General features: G+C 34.6%; 3 protein-coding genes across 4 annotated transcripts; 2 read left to right on the top strand and 1 right to left on the bottom strand.

The window, feature by feature from the left end:
• LOC147507079 (transcription factor MYB16-like) lies at positions 1 to 1444 on the top strand. The gene is made up of 3 exons (XM_086599648.1): positions 1 to 133; positions 353 to 482; positions 664 to 1444. The coding sequence occupies exons 1-3, from the start codon at positions 1 to 3 to the stop codon at positions 1442 to 1444; spliced, it is 1044 nt and encodes a 347-aa protein (XP_086455774.1).
• A 7386-nt stretch (positions 1445 to 8830) lies between these two features.
• NPR1 (regulatory protein (NPR1)) lies at positions 8831 to 13875 on the top strand. Of its 2 annotated transcripts, XM_086599790.1 has the most exons (5): positions 8831 to 9486; positions 9939 to 10686; positions 12548 to 12733; positions 13265 to 13512; positions 13681 to 13875. In XM_086599790.1, exons 1-5 carry the CDS (start codon positions 8938 to 8940, stop codon positions 13693 to 13695), a joined length of 1746 nt encoding a protein of 581 aa, XP_086455916.1. In that variant the 5' UTR covers positions 8831 to 8937; the 3' UTR covers positions 13696 to 13875. The 2 variants fall into 2 exon arrangements, with proteins under 2 accessions (XP_086455916.1, XP_086455915.1); XM_086599789.1 differs by having other exon boundaries at positions 13265 to 13728.
• Positions 13876 to 14546: 671 nt separating this feature from the next.
• LOC147507077 (heat shock factor protein HSF30-like) lies at positions 14547 to 16413 on the bottom strand. Its single transcript, XM_086599792.1, has 2 exons — positions 16012 to 16413; positions 14547 to 15621 (listed from the first exon to the last, which is right to left on the bottom strand). The coding sequence occupies exons 1-2, from the start codon at positions 16366 to 16368 to the stop codon at positions 14833 to 14835; spliced, it is 1146 nt and encodes a 381-aa protein (XP_086455918.1). The 5' UTR covers positions 16369 to 16413; the 3' UTR covers positions 14547 to 14832.
• Between the last annotated feature and the right edge of the window lie 1868 nt (positions 16414 to 18281).

Below are 18281 nucleotides of genomic sequence, written 5' to 3'. Positions count from 1 at the left end.
ATGGGGCATCACACTTGTTGCAACAAACAAAAGGTTAGAAGAGGACTATGGTCGCCTGAGGAAGATGAGAAGCTTATAAACTACATTTCCACCTATGGTCATGGTTGCTGGAGCTCAGTTCCAAGACTCGCAGGTAAATAATACTAAATGGACAAAAACCATTTTTCTCCTTCTTGTATAACCCTTCTTTTTCTGTTTGTTTTCATCTCACTCACGCTCTCTCTCCAGACACTGCTGTAACTCAGTGCTTCACTGCTTCTAATATCTTGATCATTTCATTGTACTATTCAAGAAATAGAAAATGTGCATATATATCACACAAATCTGTATCTCTTGTTTTCTGATAATGCAGGCCTGCAAAGATGTGGTAAGAGTTGCAGACTAAGATGGATCAATTACCTTAGACCGGACCTAAAACGTGGGAGCTTCTCACCTCAAGAAGCATCTCTCATCATTGAACTCCATAGAATTTTAGGCAACAGGTAGGTTTCACTCTAATAATTATAGTCCACTACAGCACTACTATATTATATACTACTACATAAACTACTATACTGCTGTTCTAATACTACATGTATATACAAGTGTTTCTGTTATTCGTATATATATATGGTATTATCTCAGTATGATATGATGCCTTTCTTTCTTTATTGCTTCGTACAGATGGGCTCAGATAGCCAAGCACCTACCAGGGAGAACTGATAATGAAGTGAAGAACTTTTGGAACTCAAGTATTAAAAAGAAGCTAATGATATCTGCTGCTGTTTCTGATCCAACTCCACTTACTACTGGTTTCTCCAACTTACTTGGTTCTAATCATGATTATTTATTGTCACACAATGCAAGTCCTGAATTTATGATGGGTGACCAACAAGATCTATTGTACCTCCCAAGTACTGCAACATCCACATTACACTATGGTCTTGATACTGGGGCATTTAAGACTCAAACCACAAGTTACAATATTGATTGGGTTAAACTAGCACCCCCATCACAAAATTTTGATACAACATTTTCACAACACCCTACATGGTCTCTGAGTTTTGAGACTCCTCATCACAAGCAAGATGATCAACATAGTCTTGATGTGTTGGCAAATGTAGCAATTCCAGAATTAACCAAAGACAGATCTGTGGATACAAATTCCACAATGATGGCATATGATGACGCAAAGCTCTATGAGATGATCAACGGAGGTCAATGTGCCACACCATCCACTGCTCCAAATGAAGTCGACACAAGTGCTAGGCTTCCATGTTTTCCACCCCCACCTGATTTTTATGATCCTGTCCCATGTCAAACTGAGTATGGGGGTGCAGTCGCGCCGTTATTGCCCTCATCATCATCTTCTTGTTCTTCTTCATCATCATCAATATCATTATCAGTACCTTCTTCATCATTACCATCATCATTCTCATGTGGGTATTTTTCTATGAATCCTTAATCCTTTTATGTCTTCTAGTTGATTCCTTCAACCTCGAAAAGTTGAAAACTATGGAATCATTTGATGTAACAGCAAGAATGCAACATTTATTGACTAATGCATCGTATATTATAATTACCATTGGTGTTAAATGTGCTCAATGCCATTTTTAGAAGCTATAAAGGTTATTTGTCTATTTGTGGAAGTTTCATTCAATTGCAAGTCATATAGGTTTTTTGTTGTACGTAGCTTCATTCATTGTCACATGCTTGCAAACAAGATAGAGATATGCAAATCAATTGTTTCTAGTTTCTACATATGTATATCACTCATGTTTCATATTTAAGCAAAGTCATATAACATGAATATGGATGCTCTGAATATGTGGCTATATATTGAGGATAACCTCTACAGTGTGAATCACTCGCTCTTCATACAATTGTGCTATTTGTTTTGATTTTATAATTTTTTTCACTTCAAAATTAAATGTTTATAAATCGACAAACAAAAAAATTCAAAGTAAATACTTGCAGTTTTACTCATACAGTCATACAACTTATTATTTCACTATAATATAAGCAATAATGCAGCTACAAGCCTACAAACGTAAGAAACGGAAATATGTCTGTAGAGTAAAATTGATTGTTTGAGTAAAGCCGGCAATGGGGAACACATCCACCCAAGGAATATGCCAGTGTGTACATGTGGACTTTTGGTAGGATCATCGAACAAAATATTTAGCTAGTAACTGTAATTTCTAGATGTTGAGATTATCCTCGCAAATTTAAATCATATCACATCTTCTATAACAGTGCCATGCCATTTTGTATGTTTTTTGGTGTCCAAAACTCAAAATGTATTGTCCCTTCATAAGTTGAAAATACGGAGATGTTGGAGCCTTGGAAATGTTACATATGCTCTGAAGAACACGGGATTTTTACCACTCTAAAAGCTTTCAAGGAGATTAAATCTCCCCTGCAGTCGTATATGTACCTCATATAAATGTCTACTGAAAAGTGGGTGTCCCGTGGCAAAATCCGTCATGCATTCAAAACAGCTGATAAACTACTTCAATTTTAATGGAAAAAGAAAAACAGTGTAATCAACAATTACTTTCAATTGCAACATTGCATGGAGTCAACTTACAGGCATGGACAAATGACAATGATGCAAAACAAAGAGACATTTAGAAGAAAATATGCTTAGATCTTCAAAGAGAGAATGGATTTAAAAAGGGAAATTGAATTGTAGAATTGTAAAAGTTTGAGGGAGAATAGCATCTTAGGCTTTTAAAAATTTAATAAATTGATAATTGATAATTGAATTGTTTGAACTATTAAGATCATCCATTTTATGACATATATATTATGAGTCCCATAATTGTTTTTAGACTTAAAATGAGACAATTCCCCAAAAAAAAAAAAAATCATTTTTACGTTTGATGCCGGTCAACTAGATTTGACTCTTGACCGTTAGTCCAGGTTTTCTATTTTCTTCCAATAAAAAATATAATAATCTAAAACTCCCATGATAAAATGTTGAATATGTCCTCAATGATTTCTTTTTCGTATGCAATTTGCTATTTAAAATCAAGTCTTTCTATCCTACTATTTAACAAGCATGAACCGATAAACACACTCAATGGGTGTTTAAAGTTTTAATTCATGTATTTGATGTCCATTGAGGATATATTTGGCATTTCATCATGGGAGTTTTAGATTATTATTATTATTATTTTATTAGAAGAAAATAAAAATTTTGACTAACGGTCAATGAAAGTCAAACCTATAACATAAAGAAAAAAAAAAATAGCTTAAAGAATGAGAAACAAAATTTATGGAGCTTTCCTCTATAACCGAGTTACCATATTTTAATTCTTTATGGTTTTTGGCAATTTATGTTTCCATTTTTGGTTTAGTCATAAAATAAAATAAAATAAAAAATTTATTTGTATTTGATTGTTTGGTATCATTTATTCCATAAAGGATTATCTCAAAAATATTTACATTAAAATTGATTTTAAAAAACATAATTCTTTATAGTAATAATGGTTAACAAACGACCCTAAACTACAATGATCTCCTTATATAGATAAGCTTTACTTGATAACCAATAAATCTAATTTCTAAATCTAATTAAACTCGTAATAGAAAATACTAAATATATTAAATTTCTAAATAATAATAATTCTAATTTCTAAAACTATCATTGGCTCAAGAAAGAGGGGGTAGTAATTCTACATCAGACAATCACTCCTGAGAAATTCTTGACGAGGCTACTACACATATTGGAATGCTCCACTAATATAAAAGCTTCAAAATCAATTCCAAATAAACAATTGTGTTAACTGCAAAAAAATAAGATACTATGAATGGAGGCGGTGTGAGAGCATGACCAATGGGATTGTGTAAATCACTTTTAGTGTAAATTTAAACATCCAACTCTAAAAATTTCTACCAATGGAGATGTGTAAAAACGCTTTTAGTTTGAAAATGTGTAAACACATGTTTAAAAATAAAAATAGTTTTACACATTTTTAAACTCAATTAGTTCTAACTACCCACTACTTTAAAAATGGGACTCCATAAGTTTTGCATTCTCATTATTTTTAACCAATGGAAAGCCAACACCACTTGTTTTTACATATTTTGCAAAGAGTTTCCATTGTTTCACTATCGATGTGTTTTTTTACCCATTGAACTCATTGTGTAAACGGAGAATGCTTGAATCGGACGTTGACTTAAAGATTAGGACAAACCAGCCCGTTGAATGTGGCAGAGAAGATTTATTCCACTGCAGAACGTAGCCCCACTTTATGATAGTATGAAATACCTTTAATACCCTTCCACATATTAGTGTTTGGTTTTTTGAAAAAATGATATTTCATTATACGAATTTACATATAAACCCTTGAACATCTCCCACCCTCTAGTCACATCTCTTCCTACCTTATACATCAAAATCCTATATGTCTCAAGTCACTTTGATCATTGGATTATTTTCATATGTTGTAAAAGTAAAGCAAAATAGGGATGAAAACTGTATTAAGCGAGTATTTTCAGGTTATTCAAATACGAATTTAACAACACCACATAATAATGTACAAGTGAGATACAATGTTTTACTATGATCATATTTAGTTTAGTTAAACGTGTAATTTCAGGTTATCCAAATACAAATTATTCGAGAATGAAAACCAACTTTTGGAGGAAAATGTCATGTAGAGATGGGAACATTTGATGAGTACTAGATTATTGGAAAGAGTAGACATGAAGCAGTAGTGGCAATAGGGATGATAACCGTATTAAGTGTGCATTTTCAGGTTATCCAAATATGAATTTAACAACACCACATAATGTCGTACAAGTGAGATACAATGTCTTACTATGATCATATTTAGTTCAGTTAAACGTGTCATTTAACAGCATCACGTACATAATATCGTATATGTGAGATACAATGTCTTACTATGATCATATTTAGTTCAGTTAAACGTGTATTTTCAGGTTATCCAAATACAAATGTTACATCACTACATAGTGTCGTACATATGAGATACAATGTCTTCATATATAAATGTTGTGGAAGGGTATTAGGAGTATTTCATACTATCATCAAATCGGGCCACGTCTGGAAGTGGAATAAATCTTCTCTACCACATTCAACAGGCATGTCAGAGCACTACATAATGTCATACATATGAGATACAATGTCTTAATCATAGCTAGTAAATTCGTGGACGGCAAAAGTTCGATATGGAAATTATTCGCCTAAGATTCGAAATGTTTAACAATAATACTTTTAAATATTTGGTCTAATAAAACGCTAACGGCAAAAATACGATATACGTGATATACATGTTTTGAACGGGTATAATACGAATGCATTCCTTTAAAATTCGGCTATATATTTTACATTTAAAACTTTAATATATAACTATATAACGTTTTTATTTTTATTTTTATTTTTACAATTTTATTCATGAAAAAAATAATACAAATGTCAAATTTTTTGTTCTACTTATTATTACTAACACAAACAAAATTAAAAACGTACAACCAACACATCCATTCCTGGTAACACAAGATTGCTTTTGAGTTTTGATCTTCAAGGCTATGGCTTCAAGAACTAAAAAATGGTGAAATATGTTTTCTAGCTATGACTTAAAGCCTTCAAGAACTAAACACATGATTTTCTTATTCTTTAGTCTAATTAAGCATTTAGGGGTTATTTAATATTTACTTTTTTAGTCGGTTGAGTTTTTTCAAGTATTAAAGTATGAGAGTTTTCATTTCCAGTTTCCAACTTTTACAATAAAAAGCCTCGTTTTTTTTAATTTCAATAATTCGAACATTATAATTCGACAATAATAAACCCAGCCCAAAAAATTCGCATATTAAACCGCATCTTTTAAATATTCGTCATCTTGTTCGTTTTATACGGGAATCCTTATATATAATACATTAATAATTCGCGAATTAAACGGCGAATTACTAACTATGGTCTTCATATATAAATATTGTGAAAGGGTATTAAGAGTATTTCATACTATCATTAAGCGGAGGCCACGTCTGGAAGTGAAATAAATCTTTTCTAGATCAGAAAATTACTGGTGTGTAAATGTCTTTTAAAAACAGATGTAGCTCTTATGTGCAGTATATGGAAGCCCATTGGTAATGCTTAAATGTCTTTTAAAAACAGATGTAGCTCTTATGTGGAGTATATGGAAGCCCATTGGTAATGCTCAGACGTGTAAGAGTGAAGACATTTCTCTCTCCTTTAAAGAACGCGCTCCCACCTATAGTATTTTTTCATACGATGTTTTTTCATTTTTCCAATTTTATCTTCACCAAATACTATTATTACAATCCATGTCACAGCACATGCCATCAGAAATTTCGACAATTTTATTGGATATTCCGAACAAATTTTCACACTATTATTACAACTCATGCCATCCGAAATTTCGACAATTTCATCATAAATTCAGGACAAATTTTTAGATTTTTTTTTATCCCAACAAATTTAACATATTTAGTTTAAATTAGTGAGTTAGTGGCATAGTTAGCAATTCGTAATACGGCAAAAATTCGATACGGAAAATATTCAAATAAAATTCAAATTTCGATAAGAATTCGTTTTTTCAATTCAGATTAAAAAAAAAACAGAAACGGTAAAATTTTGGATTCGTAAGTAATTCGAGTATAATACGAAGCTAAAAATAAAAAAATACGATGAAATTTTACAACATACTCAGCAAACTTATAGTGAAAATACGAATAATTCGCAAATAATTCACAAATAATTCGCGAATTAATGATTTCTTGCCGAATTAACAAATTATTCCATATCATTGATAAATACAACATTTTTAAACGTTTTCCGAATTAAACGAATAATTCACAAATAATTCACCGAATTGCTAACTATGGTTAGTAAGACCTCCTTACATCTAGAGCAACAAATCGGGTTGGGGATTCAAATTTGAGTTTTGGAATCGAAATATTTTACTAACCCGATTGATTTCGGTTTCGGATAGGTTTCACGCTCATAAAGCGTGCACAGAATGCTAGTACAATTTTACATTACAGGACCCAGATTAATCATTTGTTTTGGCTTAAGAGTTAAGAAGCAGTTGGATGATTACCCGGCCCCTGCCCTACCACATGACTTTTCTTGTAATTTTATCTCTTAGCTTATATACTTTTTCTTATTAGGGAAAAAGAATATTAAAAACGAATTATTCTGGTTATTCTATTGATATTAGGTTTCTTGCACACTTCTCTCTTGCTTCTACGGAAGGCCAGCTCCCAAAGGGCTGAACAAAAACTCCCTTCTTCTGCCTTACTTTGTACGGTTTGTAGTATTTTGTACCAAACTAACGTTATCTTATCAGGCAAAGTAATGTATTGGTGCAACAGCAAAAGTATCTCGTCTTGTCCACCTACTCGTCTACTGCAACCCAATTTCATAACCATACAACTGTGAAGGTTGTACTTTGTGGACCACACACTAAATCATTCGAATCCAAATCGACTTTCAGAATAAATTTTCGGACACCTTTGATCAAGTGCCTCCTAGAGTGTACATTAAGTGTTTGGATTCATAGTCTAAATATTATATCTAGATATTATTGTTGCATTAGGGGAGCAAACATTTTTGGGCCTACAAGGAGAGGGGGTTTGTTTCCAAAACGTCAATTGGTTGGTGTTCATTTGACTGTCTTAAAGACTCAATCTCTCTACTCTTCTTTTTCTTCCCAAACACTCTCTCTCTCTCGTGTGCAGAAAACCATTCAAACTGTCCAAATAAACCGACCGAACCAAGCCACATACGCTCATCAAATTTATTTCAGTTTTAAAAATTAGACGATTTATAGAATTAAATCAAATATAACCGACCCAAACCATATTATTACCAAAGTTAAGCATATATTATTGCTCTATATGTTTACTTACAATCTATTCAAATATTCTTCAATACTAGTTTTGAGTATGTGGCAATGCCACTTTCTAGGTGGGGTAGTAGAGAGACTCTTCATCTCTGTCAATGTCAATGAAATAATTTTTTTTGTAGAGCCCTCAAAAGATACAACAAAATTTGTGTTGACACCGTGACAACTCCATGACCTGCTCCAATGCATCATATGTAGTATTGATTTTTTGATTAACTTACGGTTAAGATTAGTCAACTGATAAAATAGTAGTTAGGGTCAATTTGCAGTTTTGTGAAAATAGGTCAATTTGGTTTTAGGTTGGTTAACCATAGAGTAACAGTTCGGTTTACATAACAGTTAAAACCGAACCATGCACACCCCTACCTTTTCCTTTCTGTTTCACTTCCCACTGCCTATAACAATTACTAGATAACTAGTAAGCAGAGTTAGAGTTCAATTTACATAACAGTCAAAACCGAACCATGCACACCCCTACCTTCTCCTCTCTGTTTCACTCCCCACTGCCTATAACAATTACTAGATAACTGCTAAGCAGAGTTATCATTTAATTGAGAGAGAAAAATAGCGATAGGTGAGGACAGACAGACAAAAACCTACTTAAATTATATTTTGTCTCACCTCCACCCCTCCCAAAGTCCCAATCCTCTCACTTGATTATAGTATATTTATTTATTACCACTAACAAATCCATATAAAACAAAATCAATTCTCTTAATCAAATAGCTTTTTCATTTCAAGTGACCTACAAAGACAATTTGTAGGACGTTGTAGTTATCCATATATATCTGTAAATCAAAGAGAATTTTGTTGGACGTTGTCCTTATCCATATATATTCTGTAAATCAAATCAAATCAAAGGTGCAACCCACATTTTAGCCTTGGTCTGCACTAAACAACTCTTCCTACGTAATGCTTACTCATTGTCTTACGTTGTCAACCATGTCTATAGCTTACGAAACCACAACAACTACTTGTTCTTCTTCTTCTTCTCCTTCTCTCTCTCTGTGTCCTTTGACTTTCTTCTTGACAAAGTCATGCTTTCTTTCACTCTCTAACAATGGAAGGTAGAAACCTAGTTATTAACACAGACTCAAATGACAACAACAGTGGAAGTAGTAGTATAAGTAACGAAACTCATTCACCCCAAACATCACTTACACATCCTGATATCTTAGCTATAAAACGCTTGTCAACAAACCTTGAATCAATATTTGAGTCCCAAACTTCAGAGTTTTATAATGATGCAAAGATTATTGTTTCCACTTGTTCTAAAGAAGTGGCCATACATCGTTGTATATTGTCAGCAAGAAGCTCTTTTTTCAAGAACTTGTTTTCTATTAATATTGTCCCTGTTGGGAAAAAAGAAAGAGTCTTGAAACTTGATTTGAAAGAACTGTGTAAAGATTTTGAGGTTGGGTATGATTCATTGGTTTGTGTCTTGGGTTACTTGTATAGTGGTAAAGTGAAGGGTGTGCCTAGAAATGTTTGTGTTTGTGTTGATGATGATTGTGAACATTTAGGGTGTAAACCAGCTGTTGATTCAATGGTGGAAGTTCTTTATGCTTCTTTTGTTTTTCAGATCCCTGAATTGATTGCTCTTTATCAGGTATCAAAAATGAACACGCCCCTTGTTGTTCTCAATAATTTGTATTAATTACTAGTATGCAACTATATTAGTGTAGAAAAGAGAATTAATTAGAATAGGATTGTCGATGTGTGCCTATTGTCACAACCATTCGATTATATATGAATGATCTTCTTCCCAATCAATTACTACAGGCTCTACACATATTGGGGGCACTGGCTGGAATGCAAATTAAGACCAATTCTTTATTGTAGCACTTATTGCATCCCCTGCAATAGCCTCTCCGCAGTCACAGGCTAGTATCGAAAACCAGATTCTCCAATTAGCTTAGTCAAATCACTGTAAACAGTTTCACCAACAAATAGCTAATTGTTGTTACGGGCTTGCTAGATATAGACTCGTTCTTATTTCAACATATTTGTCTACTTCTCATGAGGTATATAAATAATAACTAGTTATTCTTTTGATTGTAGCGCCGCCTACTTGACATTCTCAACAAGGTGGCAGTCGATGATATTCTGGTGATATTGTCTGTTGCAAAAATATGTTCTGCAGCTTGTGCGGAATTGCTGGCCGAGTGTATTGAGATTGTTGTTAAGTCTGACATTGATGTCATTACTCTTGAGAAGGCATTGCCTAACGAAATTTTAAAACATATCATGGATTCCCGTTCAGATCTGGGTCTAGGTGGTTCGGAAAGTAATACATTTCCTGATAAACATGTCAAGAGAATTCATAGGGCTCTGGACTCGGATGATGTTGAATTAGTAAGATGGCTACTCAAAGAGGGCCATACTACTCTAGACGATGCTCATGCACTACATTATGCAGTAGCGTATTGTGATTCAAAAACGACAACAGAAGTTCTCGATCTTGGACTTTCAGATGTTAATCATAGGAATCCAAGGGGATATACCGTGCTACATGTTGCTGCAATGAGGAAAGAGCCGAAGATAGTAGTGTCACTTCTGACAAAGGGGGCCAAGCCTTCTGATCTTACATCAGATGGGAGAAAAGCACTGCAAATATCAAAGAGGCTTACTAAGGCCGTGGATTTCAACAGATCAACTGAAGAAGGAAAGTCTTCCCCTAAAGACCGCTTGTGCATAGAGATATTGGAGCAAGCAGAGAGAAGAGATCCACTACTAGGAGAAGCTTCTGTCTCTTTAGCGATGGCTGGGGATGATCTGCGTATGAAACTGTTGTACCTTGAAAATAGAGGTGAGTTACGCTTCTTGGTTTGATTAATTGCAATTAACACCGGTTGGTATGTGTATGAAATTGTTGTACATGACAGTAGACTTTGAATGCACCTTATTTAATTTATAAACTAGGGTGGCTGTTCATTACTTTGGACTAATGTCATTGTTTTGCTAAGTTATATTGACACGGATAGGTGAGTCTGTATCCGACACGGCTACAAAGAGTCTGACACGGCGAATTTTCAAAAATTGAGGTATATCACATACAATGTGTGTCCAATATGTGTCTGACAATTGTCTTTGAACGCATCATATTTAATTCATTAATAAGGGTGGCTGTTCAGTACTTTGGACTGATGTCATCATTTTGATTTTCCTGCCCCCCTTGAATTATAAGACTTCAAAAATAAGAGATGTCTGTTTTTAGTGTAGCTTTCTGGACTATCTGTTGTACTAGGAGATCAGGTGATGGACTCTGACTTTTGGACTTGTGTGCTTTTTCTTTTTTTCTTTCTTTTGTTTTTTTTGATGGTTAGAACTTTATTCCCTACTCCCGTTAAATCCCCATATTCCACAGTGAAGAGGGGATCGAACCCATGACCTTGAGGCCAACCTCCCAAGTCTTGAGTAGTCGGTCATTGGACTAGTGTTCTTGTATGGCTACTATTCTTCTTCTTTAGTTCTTTTTTCCTCTTCGTTATACTCGTAGCCTCGTAGGCCTTTAGACTTCTATATGTTATAATTAAAGCTCGCACAAAGGAACAAATATAATTTTCTTAGAAATCTACGTCATCTCCTATTAAAACGGGGATCCTTTCGCCCTTATATTAGGAGTAATAACAACTCGGAGTTCTATATTGGAGATCTTGCATACAATGCTACTGACCCAAATGTTGAGCTATATAACAATCTCGGCAGGCTTCCTAATTCAGATTAATAGTACCCTCTATGGAGAAGGTCAAACACCCTTATCATTACAGAGCCTACTAACAGGGAAGCTGTTTTTAGGAGATGGTGGTGACTCTATAGCAACTCAAGTTTGTCGTTGCCTTTTGTCTGTGCGTGGTTTTGTGAGGGATAACATCTGTTGCTTTCTGATATTTGTAATGGATGTCAGTGTCATGAAAGGGAACATACATAATTATGCTTTCTTCGTATCGCTAGATGTCAGGCATTAGATAGTTGTAAGACTGATTCGTCACATTAATGAATTAATGGCTTGCTACTTTAATGTTTAATTATCATCACATACATAGGTGATCTTTCTTCATATAATTTTAGTTATCTGTCAGGCTTTCAGATAGTTGCACCAGTACATGAGATATTTCTCTGGAATTATATGTAACACTGTATTCATTATTTGATGGAATTATATGTAACAGTGTATTCATAATTTAATAAAGTAGTGAGTAGCTGCTTTTATGTTTAGCTTTTCATTCCCGAAATATTGAACAAACATGCTTCAGTTTTATCACCCTTTCAAAAAATGGGTTTTATAACCAAGATGGATGCCAATCTTAAAATTTTATAAATTTGGCTTCAGGTATACTGTGTTGATCTTCTTCTTTCTCAGAATTTGCTTCATCTAAAAACAAAAGGTTGTACCCTTTGCGTGGTGGTTTTGTAAGTCAAGTGTTGTTATTGATGAAAGAAATGTGAAAATAAGAGTTACCACTGAAGAAAATTTCGAAAATACAGTGATGCTTTGGAACGAAAGTGCTAAGGATTTGAAAAAGGAATACCAATCATAATCATCTATGAAAAAATGAGTATCAATCCTGTGACAATTCACTAAACCTAACTTATAGAATAAATGTCTCATTAAGATATAGTAGCAGACTTATGTTGTTATGGTTTCTTGGATGGTGATTTTTGTGCAGTTGGTCTGGCAAAACTTTTATTTCCTGTGGAAGCGCAAGTTGCAATGGACATTGCACAAGTGGACGGTACTCTGGAGTTCCCAAGGAAGCTACCCGGTGGGCAGATAACACCAATGGATTTGAATGAGGCACCTTTTAAGATTGAAGAGGAGCATCTAAATAGGATTCGAGCACTATCAAAAACCGGTAATTATACTTTGCAACATTTTGAATACCCAATCTGTAATATCGACTTTGTCAGGGTTCATATTAGGGAAAGGAGAGCGGAGGGAAGATCTGGTTTATTGCTGTCCTAAAGCTTCCTGCCTCCCCTACCTCCCAGTGTAATAAGGGTACCTAATGCTATATCGACTTTGTCGTATATTTTTAAAATGACAACTTGACTAAAATGCCAGCCTATCTCAGTTCATGACTTTTATGGGGACCATTACCAAAGACCTTGGTCCAAAACCCACCAGCACCATGAGAAATCTTACCTATTGAGAGAATCAAAAAGAAAAATCTGCTTGACAATCCGTGAAAAGATTTCTCAATTGGGCAAATAGGCACTTCATGTACTGGCTGTTGTGGTTGTGTTGAGCTCCAATTTACTGCTCTCTGTTCTAAATCTAGTTCTTATTCTCATTGATATCTTGTTTAGCTATGGTCAGTCCACCGAGTCTCTTTATCAATCAAATTGACGAATATTTTGTTGTCCTTTACCTTTATTGGGAGCAGTGGAACTTGGAAAACGCTTTTTCCCTCGTTGCTCAGACGTACTCAACAAGATTATGGACGCAGATGATCTGTCACAGCTTGCATACCTAGGGAACGACACTCCTGAGGAGCGTCAGTTGAAGAAGAGAAGGTATGTGGAACTCCAGGATGTTCTAGTAAAAGCATTCAGTGAAGACAAAGAAGAAATTCAGAAGTCTGCTGCCCTGACATCATCATCTTCGTCGTCATCGCCGTTGGCTCTGTTTAAGGCAAGTAATATGCTCCACTCAAAAGAAAGTTGAAGGAGAATTCCTACTCTTGTATTTTGTACCAATATGATTCTTTTCCGCGCGGCCTGTAACATGGTTAGACTTTGTCACTGTTTAAATAATGTCTTAATTCTTCAAACGATTTTGACAGTTACTTTTATCTTTTAGAGTCTTCACCAATGAAGAGAAGACGAGGTAACTTTTATATTCGCTTAACTACCAAGGCCTTCAGCTGTTCAGCACAATGACTTGGAGAACTATGTAATCTGTATAGTAGTTGTGTATTACTTACTGTATATAAGCAATCGTGTGTATGTTTGTATACTTAAACGTGATCTATGCAAGAAGACTCTCTTGATGAAACCTGGGCTTCCAAAATAATCTCCAAAACAGGTGCATTTTTGTACATTTAGAGATTTGCTAAAATGAAACTCATTGCCAGAAACAGAATAGAAAACCGAAAATTATTGCTTTCCAATACACGAAAGGATCCGTATCAAATTCTTCCCATGTAAAGCATCATATGGTTTCCTCTTTTCTCTGACGCTAAAACTCTACTGTGTGTGGAAATAACATTCTTTTGCGAGTAACTTTCCAGTCTCATCAGCTAACAAGAACTGATGATCAAACCAAGTATTCGTATCAAACTTTGTTAAGACTTAAGAGCACAAATGGAGGCTTGAATACGATCTTGATTTGCACGTTTACTGTGGATCTCGTAGCAAAATGCCCTGCCCATTACGAGCTATTGTGAGCCTGGATGAGCCAGCTAAACATGACATTTTTTTTTGCTGGTATCTAAAGTTCTAAACATGACCCATTTTCTGTATGAACAACCAACGGAACTCAACAGACAGTAATACAGTATATGACTGTATGAGCAATCCATTACAGGTTTATCTTACTCTACCATTAGCATAAAATATCAACAAATTCAGTAGGAAGATGCAACAAGTGACCTAAAGATCAATACATTTGAGGAGTGTGCCACTGACCAAGCTTGGGAGCGCTGATTGTATCAAAATAACACAAGATTAAGTAAAACCTTCAAAACATGTAAATTATGAATGTGATCAAGTATTGTCTAGCATAATATACAAATATTGGACCCTCTTCAAGATTTTCAGCCTTTCCTATTGTTTAGCATATACTAGTTACAAATACGAAAACTTGAGGCACATTACAATGTATCCAAGTAGTAAAACAACAGGCCTAAGTTATGTCTATTGACTGATATTCACAGGACAGCAAAAACGGAAGATGTAGTAGAACCATGATGCTTAAACCAAGAGGAACAGATTCGCCGTGAGTAAAAAGCATTCAGACCTTCGAACCAAGGAACCCCAATTGCTCAACTAGCTCTTTTACACCTTCACACCAGGTAGCTGGTGGGTTTGCTACTAAATCTTCAACTTCAACATTGATTGCTGCTTCATTCGCTACTAACCCCACTTCCGTTTTCTCTTCATCACTCACTATTAGGTCATCATTCAGTAGTTCTTCCCACATTATATCACCCAAATCAGTATCACTTGCATTAGTATCCTGAGTTGGTGTATTAGACTTGTCATCACTAACAGTTGACAATAATGTCTCAATATCAGAGTCAGCTGCCATCACTTGCCCTTGAAATTTCTCTATACTTCTACTGCTAGGCAATCTTCGTTTCTTCGCAATCCCTCCACCACAGTCACAATCACCTAATTCCTTCTTTCGACCGCCCCCACCTATTTCATTCTTTTGATCCATTTGCAGAATCAGTTTCTCAACAAAAGATGGATTCTTAAAAGCTTTAGCTAAGAAAGCCATCATTAAATGCTGCTTCCTCTCAGTACCTTGCAACCTTTCTTCAATGCAGACAAGCTCTTGAAGAGAGTTATGTTGTTGTTGTTGAAGTTCAACGATTTCTACCATCAACATGCTTGTATCCCTCCTCAATGTGTCAATATCTCCATGGAACCCAAGTTCAAGACAGCTGGTCCTTTCATGTTGAAGAAGACTCTTAGGAACACGCCTTCTTCTCTTAATTGTCCTCAATAGATGTTTCTGTCCACCTAAAAATCCTTCATTTGCAAACTCCCATCTATCTGGATCCACTTTCCTAAACCCCTGCACCCAGTAACACAAAATTTCATAAACCTCAAGTTTGTCAAAGTGGCGAACCACACACGTCTACCCAGTTTGAATAGCCATGCCCACAAATTCAAGTATTAATAAACAGCTTCAACACAAAGGGAACCAACCCACACAACTCCTAAAACCTCAAATAATAAAAACTTTGCTATTACAAGCTGCTAAGTCTTAACAATCAGACACTTACTATAAATAAGTCTAGAATCAAATGAATTTATTATTGCACACACACAAATAAAAATACTAATTAAAAATAAATAAAAAAAAAAAAAAATAACCCCACACTCAAAAGAAACTAAAAAAATTGTTGAAATGTCACCCAGAGCTCAAATTCATCATAGGACACAAAATTTAGACACAACTTACGTAAGTATTGAGTTGGCGAATGAAGCTAGAAAAGTTAGTATGCTTGAAATACTTGGGCAGAAGATGAATAGAAAAGTTGTGAGAATCCCAAACAACAAAGCTATTCTTTGCATTACTCCAAGAAACAACAGAGTTAGTTAAAGGGTCTTCCACCATTTCAAAAGTTTTTGTTAAAAATGGAGGTGGGCTCATTTCTTGTAATGCTTCCATTGGTTTAGGTGGTATTGGTATAAAAGAAGTTGAAGAAGAAGAAGAAGAAGAAGAAGAAGAAGACATTATTATTCCACCACCATTACTCACTTCATCTTCTTCTTCTAGTTTCACTACTATTACACTTTCCATAGTACCACTTGTCATAGTAGAAGAAGAGAGAGTGTTGGCCAAGAAATAGAGTGGGGAACAAGTAAAGAGGAGAGAGAAAAAGGTTGACTTCCTGGAAGAGTCTGGAATTATTATCTCTTTTTCTTTGTCGTTTTGACACCTCTTCTGCTCCATTTCAACATGTGCCATCTGTGAAACACAGTCCATTCATCACCACCTACAACCACTCAATAGTCCACCGCATTACCGCATTTCGAGAAATTGAGTATTGATAAATACCCATATTATAATATTTTGTACTATCTAAACTATCTTAAAAATTGCAATTTTTATCTACAGTACTGCAACAGTAGAATAATAGTTTTTTATGTACCTCTAGGTCTCTTCGTCACTTTTTTCTTAAGACTGTTTTGTCCCTATTAAAAAAATTAAACTCTAACAAACACATTAGTTTAGAAATGAGTAAATATCTAAATTTTTGAGGATACAAATGTAATTATAAAATATTCTATATTAAACATTAGTCAACATTCAACAATAACGGCTTTTTAGTTAGTTTCTTTGTCAAGTCTAAACACACGAGAGCACGTGCCATATCTAATCATTTTAACAATCTGAATCCGACTATATCTGAATCCATTTTAACGGATATGATTTCTATGTTTGTGACTAGAATCTAATCTGAATATCTGAATCATTTTAACAAAATTTATATTTTGATGCCTAACAATTAATTTATATCTTACATTTATATATAAAAATCATTAAAATAGTGTATTTTTTTATATTTTTTAATGGATATGGATATCTAAAATCCGATCCGAATCTAAATAGATCTAATTATGGTTAATGGTAAAGAGTTTTGAGTGAGAATCTTACCCGAACCCGCTCCATTTCCAGCCCTAAACACTGGCAAAATTTAGGATTTTGGAATTGTTGAAACTGCAACATTTACAAACACCATAATTCCTACATATTCCAACTAAAAATCGGAATATATATTTACAACCCTAATTTTGTTATTTCAAATTCTTCAAAAATCAAAATATGCAATGGAATTTCAAGGTTCTGTTCAAAATCTTTTGCAACGGAATTTATGGTTGTATCATAGGCTTATCCTTGTAATGGGTCGCACTCATCACTTTTTGGCCCTGAAATATTTTGCAATCAAGGAGAAAGATATGCAAAACTCCCATGTATTGGTGTCAAAAAATTTACATTATACTACAGCAAGTCACCTAGAGTCGTAGACTCTATGAAGCTATACTTTTACTACCTACATGTGCCTATCAAAAAGAGATAATGTTTGTGCTTTTGGCAATATATCTAGGAGTCCTGTATCCTACACCCACCAAATTAGATTGTGCAGCCTCCGGCCCAAGCCCAATATAGAGTCCAATAGAAAGAGTCCAGTTTCACCTCTACCTAAAAAGAGAAACCGGAAAACCGGTTACAACCTTTTCGAACCAGTTACCCTTTATCAAAAGAGGAACCGAAACCGGTTACAACCTTTTCGAACCAATTACCCCTCATCATCATATCTCTTGCAGTTTTGAACTAAACTATGCCGCCATTTTTTCTCATCTCAACCAACACAACACTGGTCCAAAAACAATATTTTCGAGTCTTCTTCCTTCAATCAAACACTAATGGTCACATTCAATTCATTAACTAATTGCTTAATTAACTAATCGATTATTTTGTTTTCGATGTTTCAAATAATTGATTATTAGGTCCAGTACCAATTTCACTTGGAAATAGAAATGAGAATTTGGCCATATATATGTTCAATGCTATTTCATTTCAAGGGAACAATTATCTTTTTTTATACCCATTTCCACCTTCGAAGAGTAAAGGATTATCTTTTCTTCCTATTTTCAGAGCTCATGAAGATGAAACAACATAAACGGAGAAAAAGAACAAGTTAGTGAGGAAACACACCTTTTCCA

This window comes from Coptis chinensis, chromosome 3, assembly GCF_015680905.1.
Source record: "Coptis chinensis isolate HL-2020 chromosome 3, ASM1568090v1, whole genome shotgun sequence".
NCBI lineage: Eukaryota > Viridiplantae > Streptophyta > Magnoliopsida > Ranunculales > Ranunculaceae > Coptis > Coptis chinensis.
This window is presented reverse-complemented; position numbering and strand designations above follow the sequence as displayed.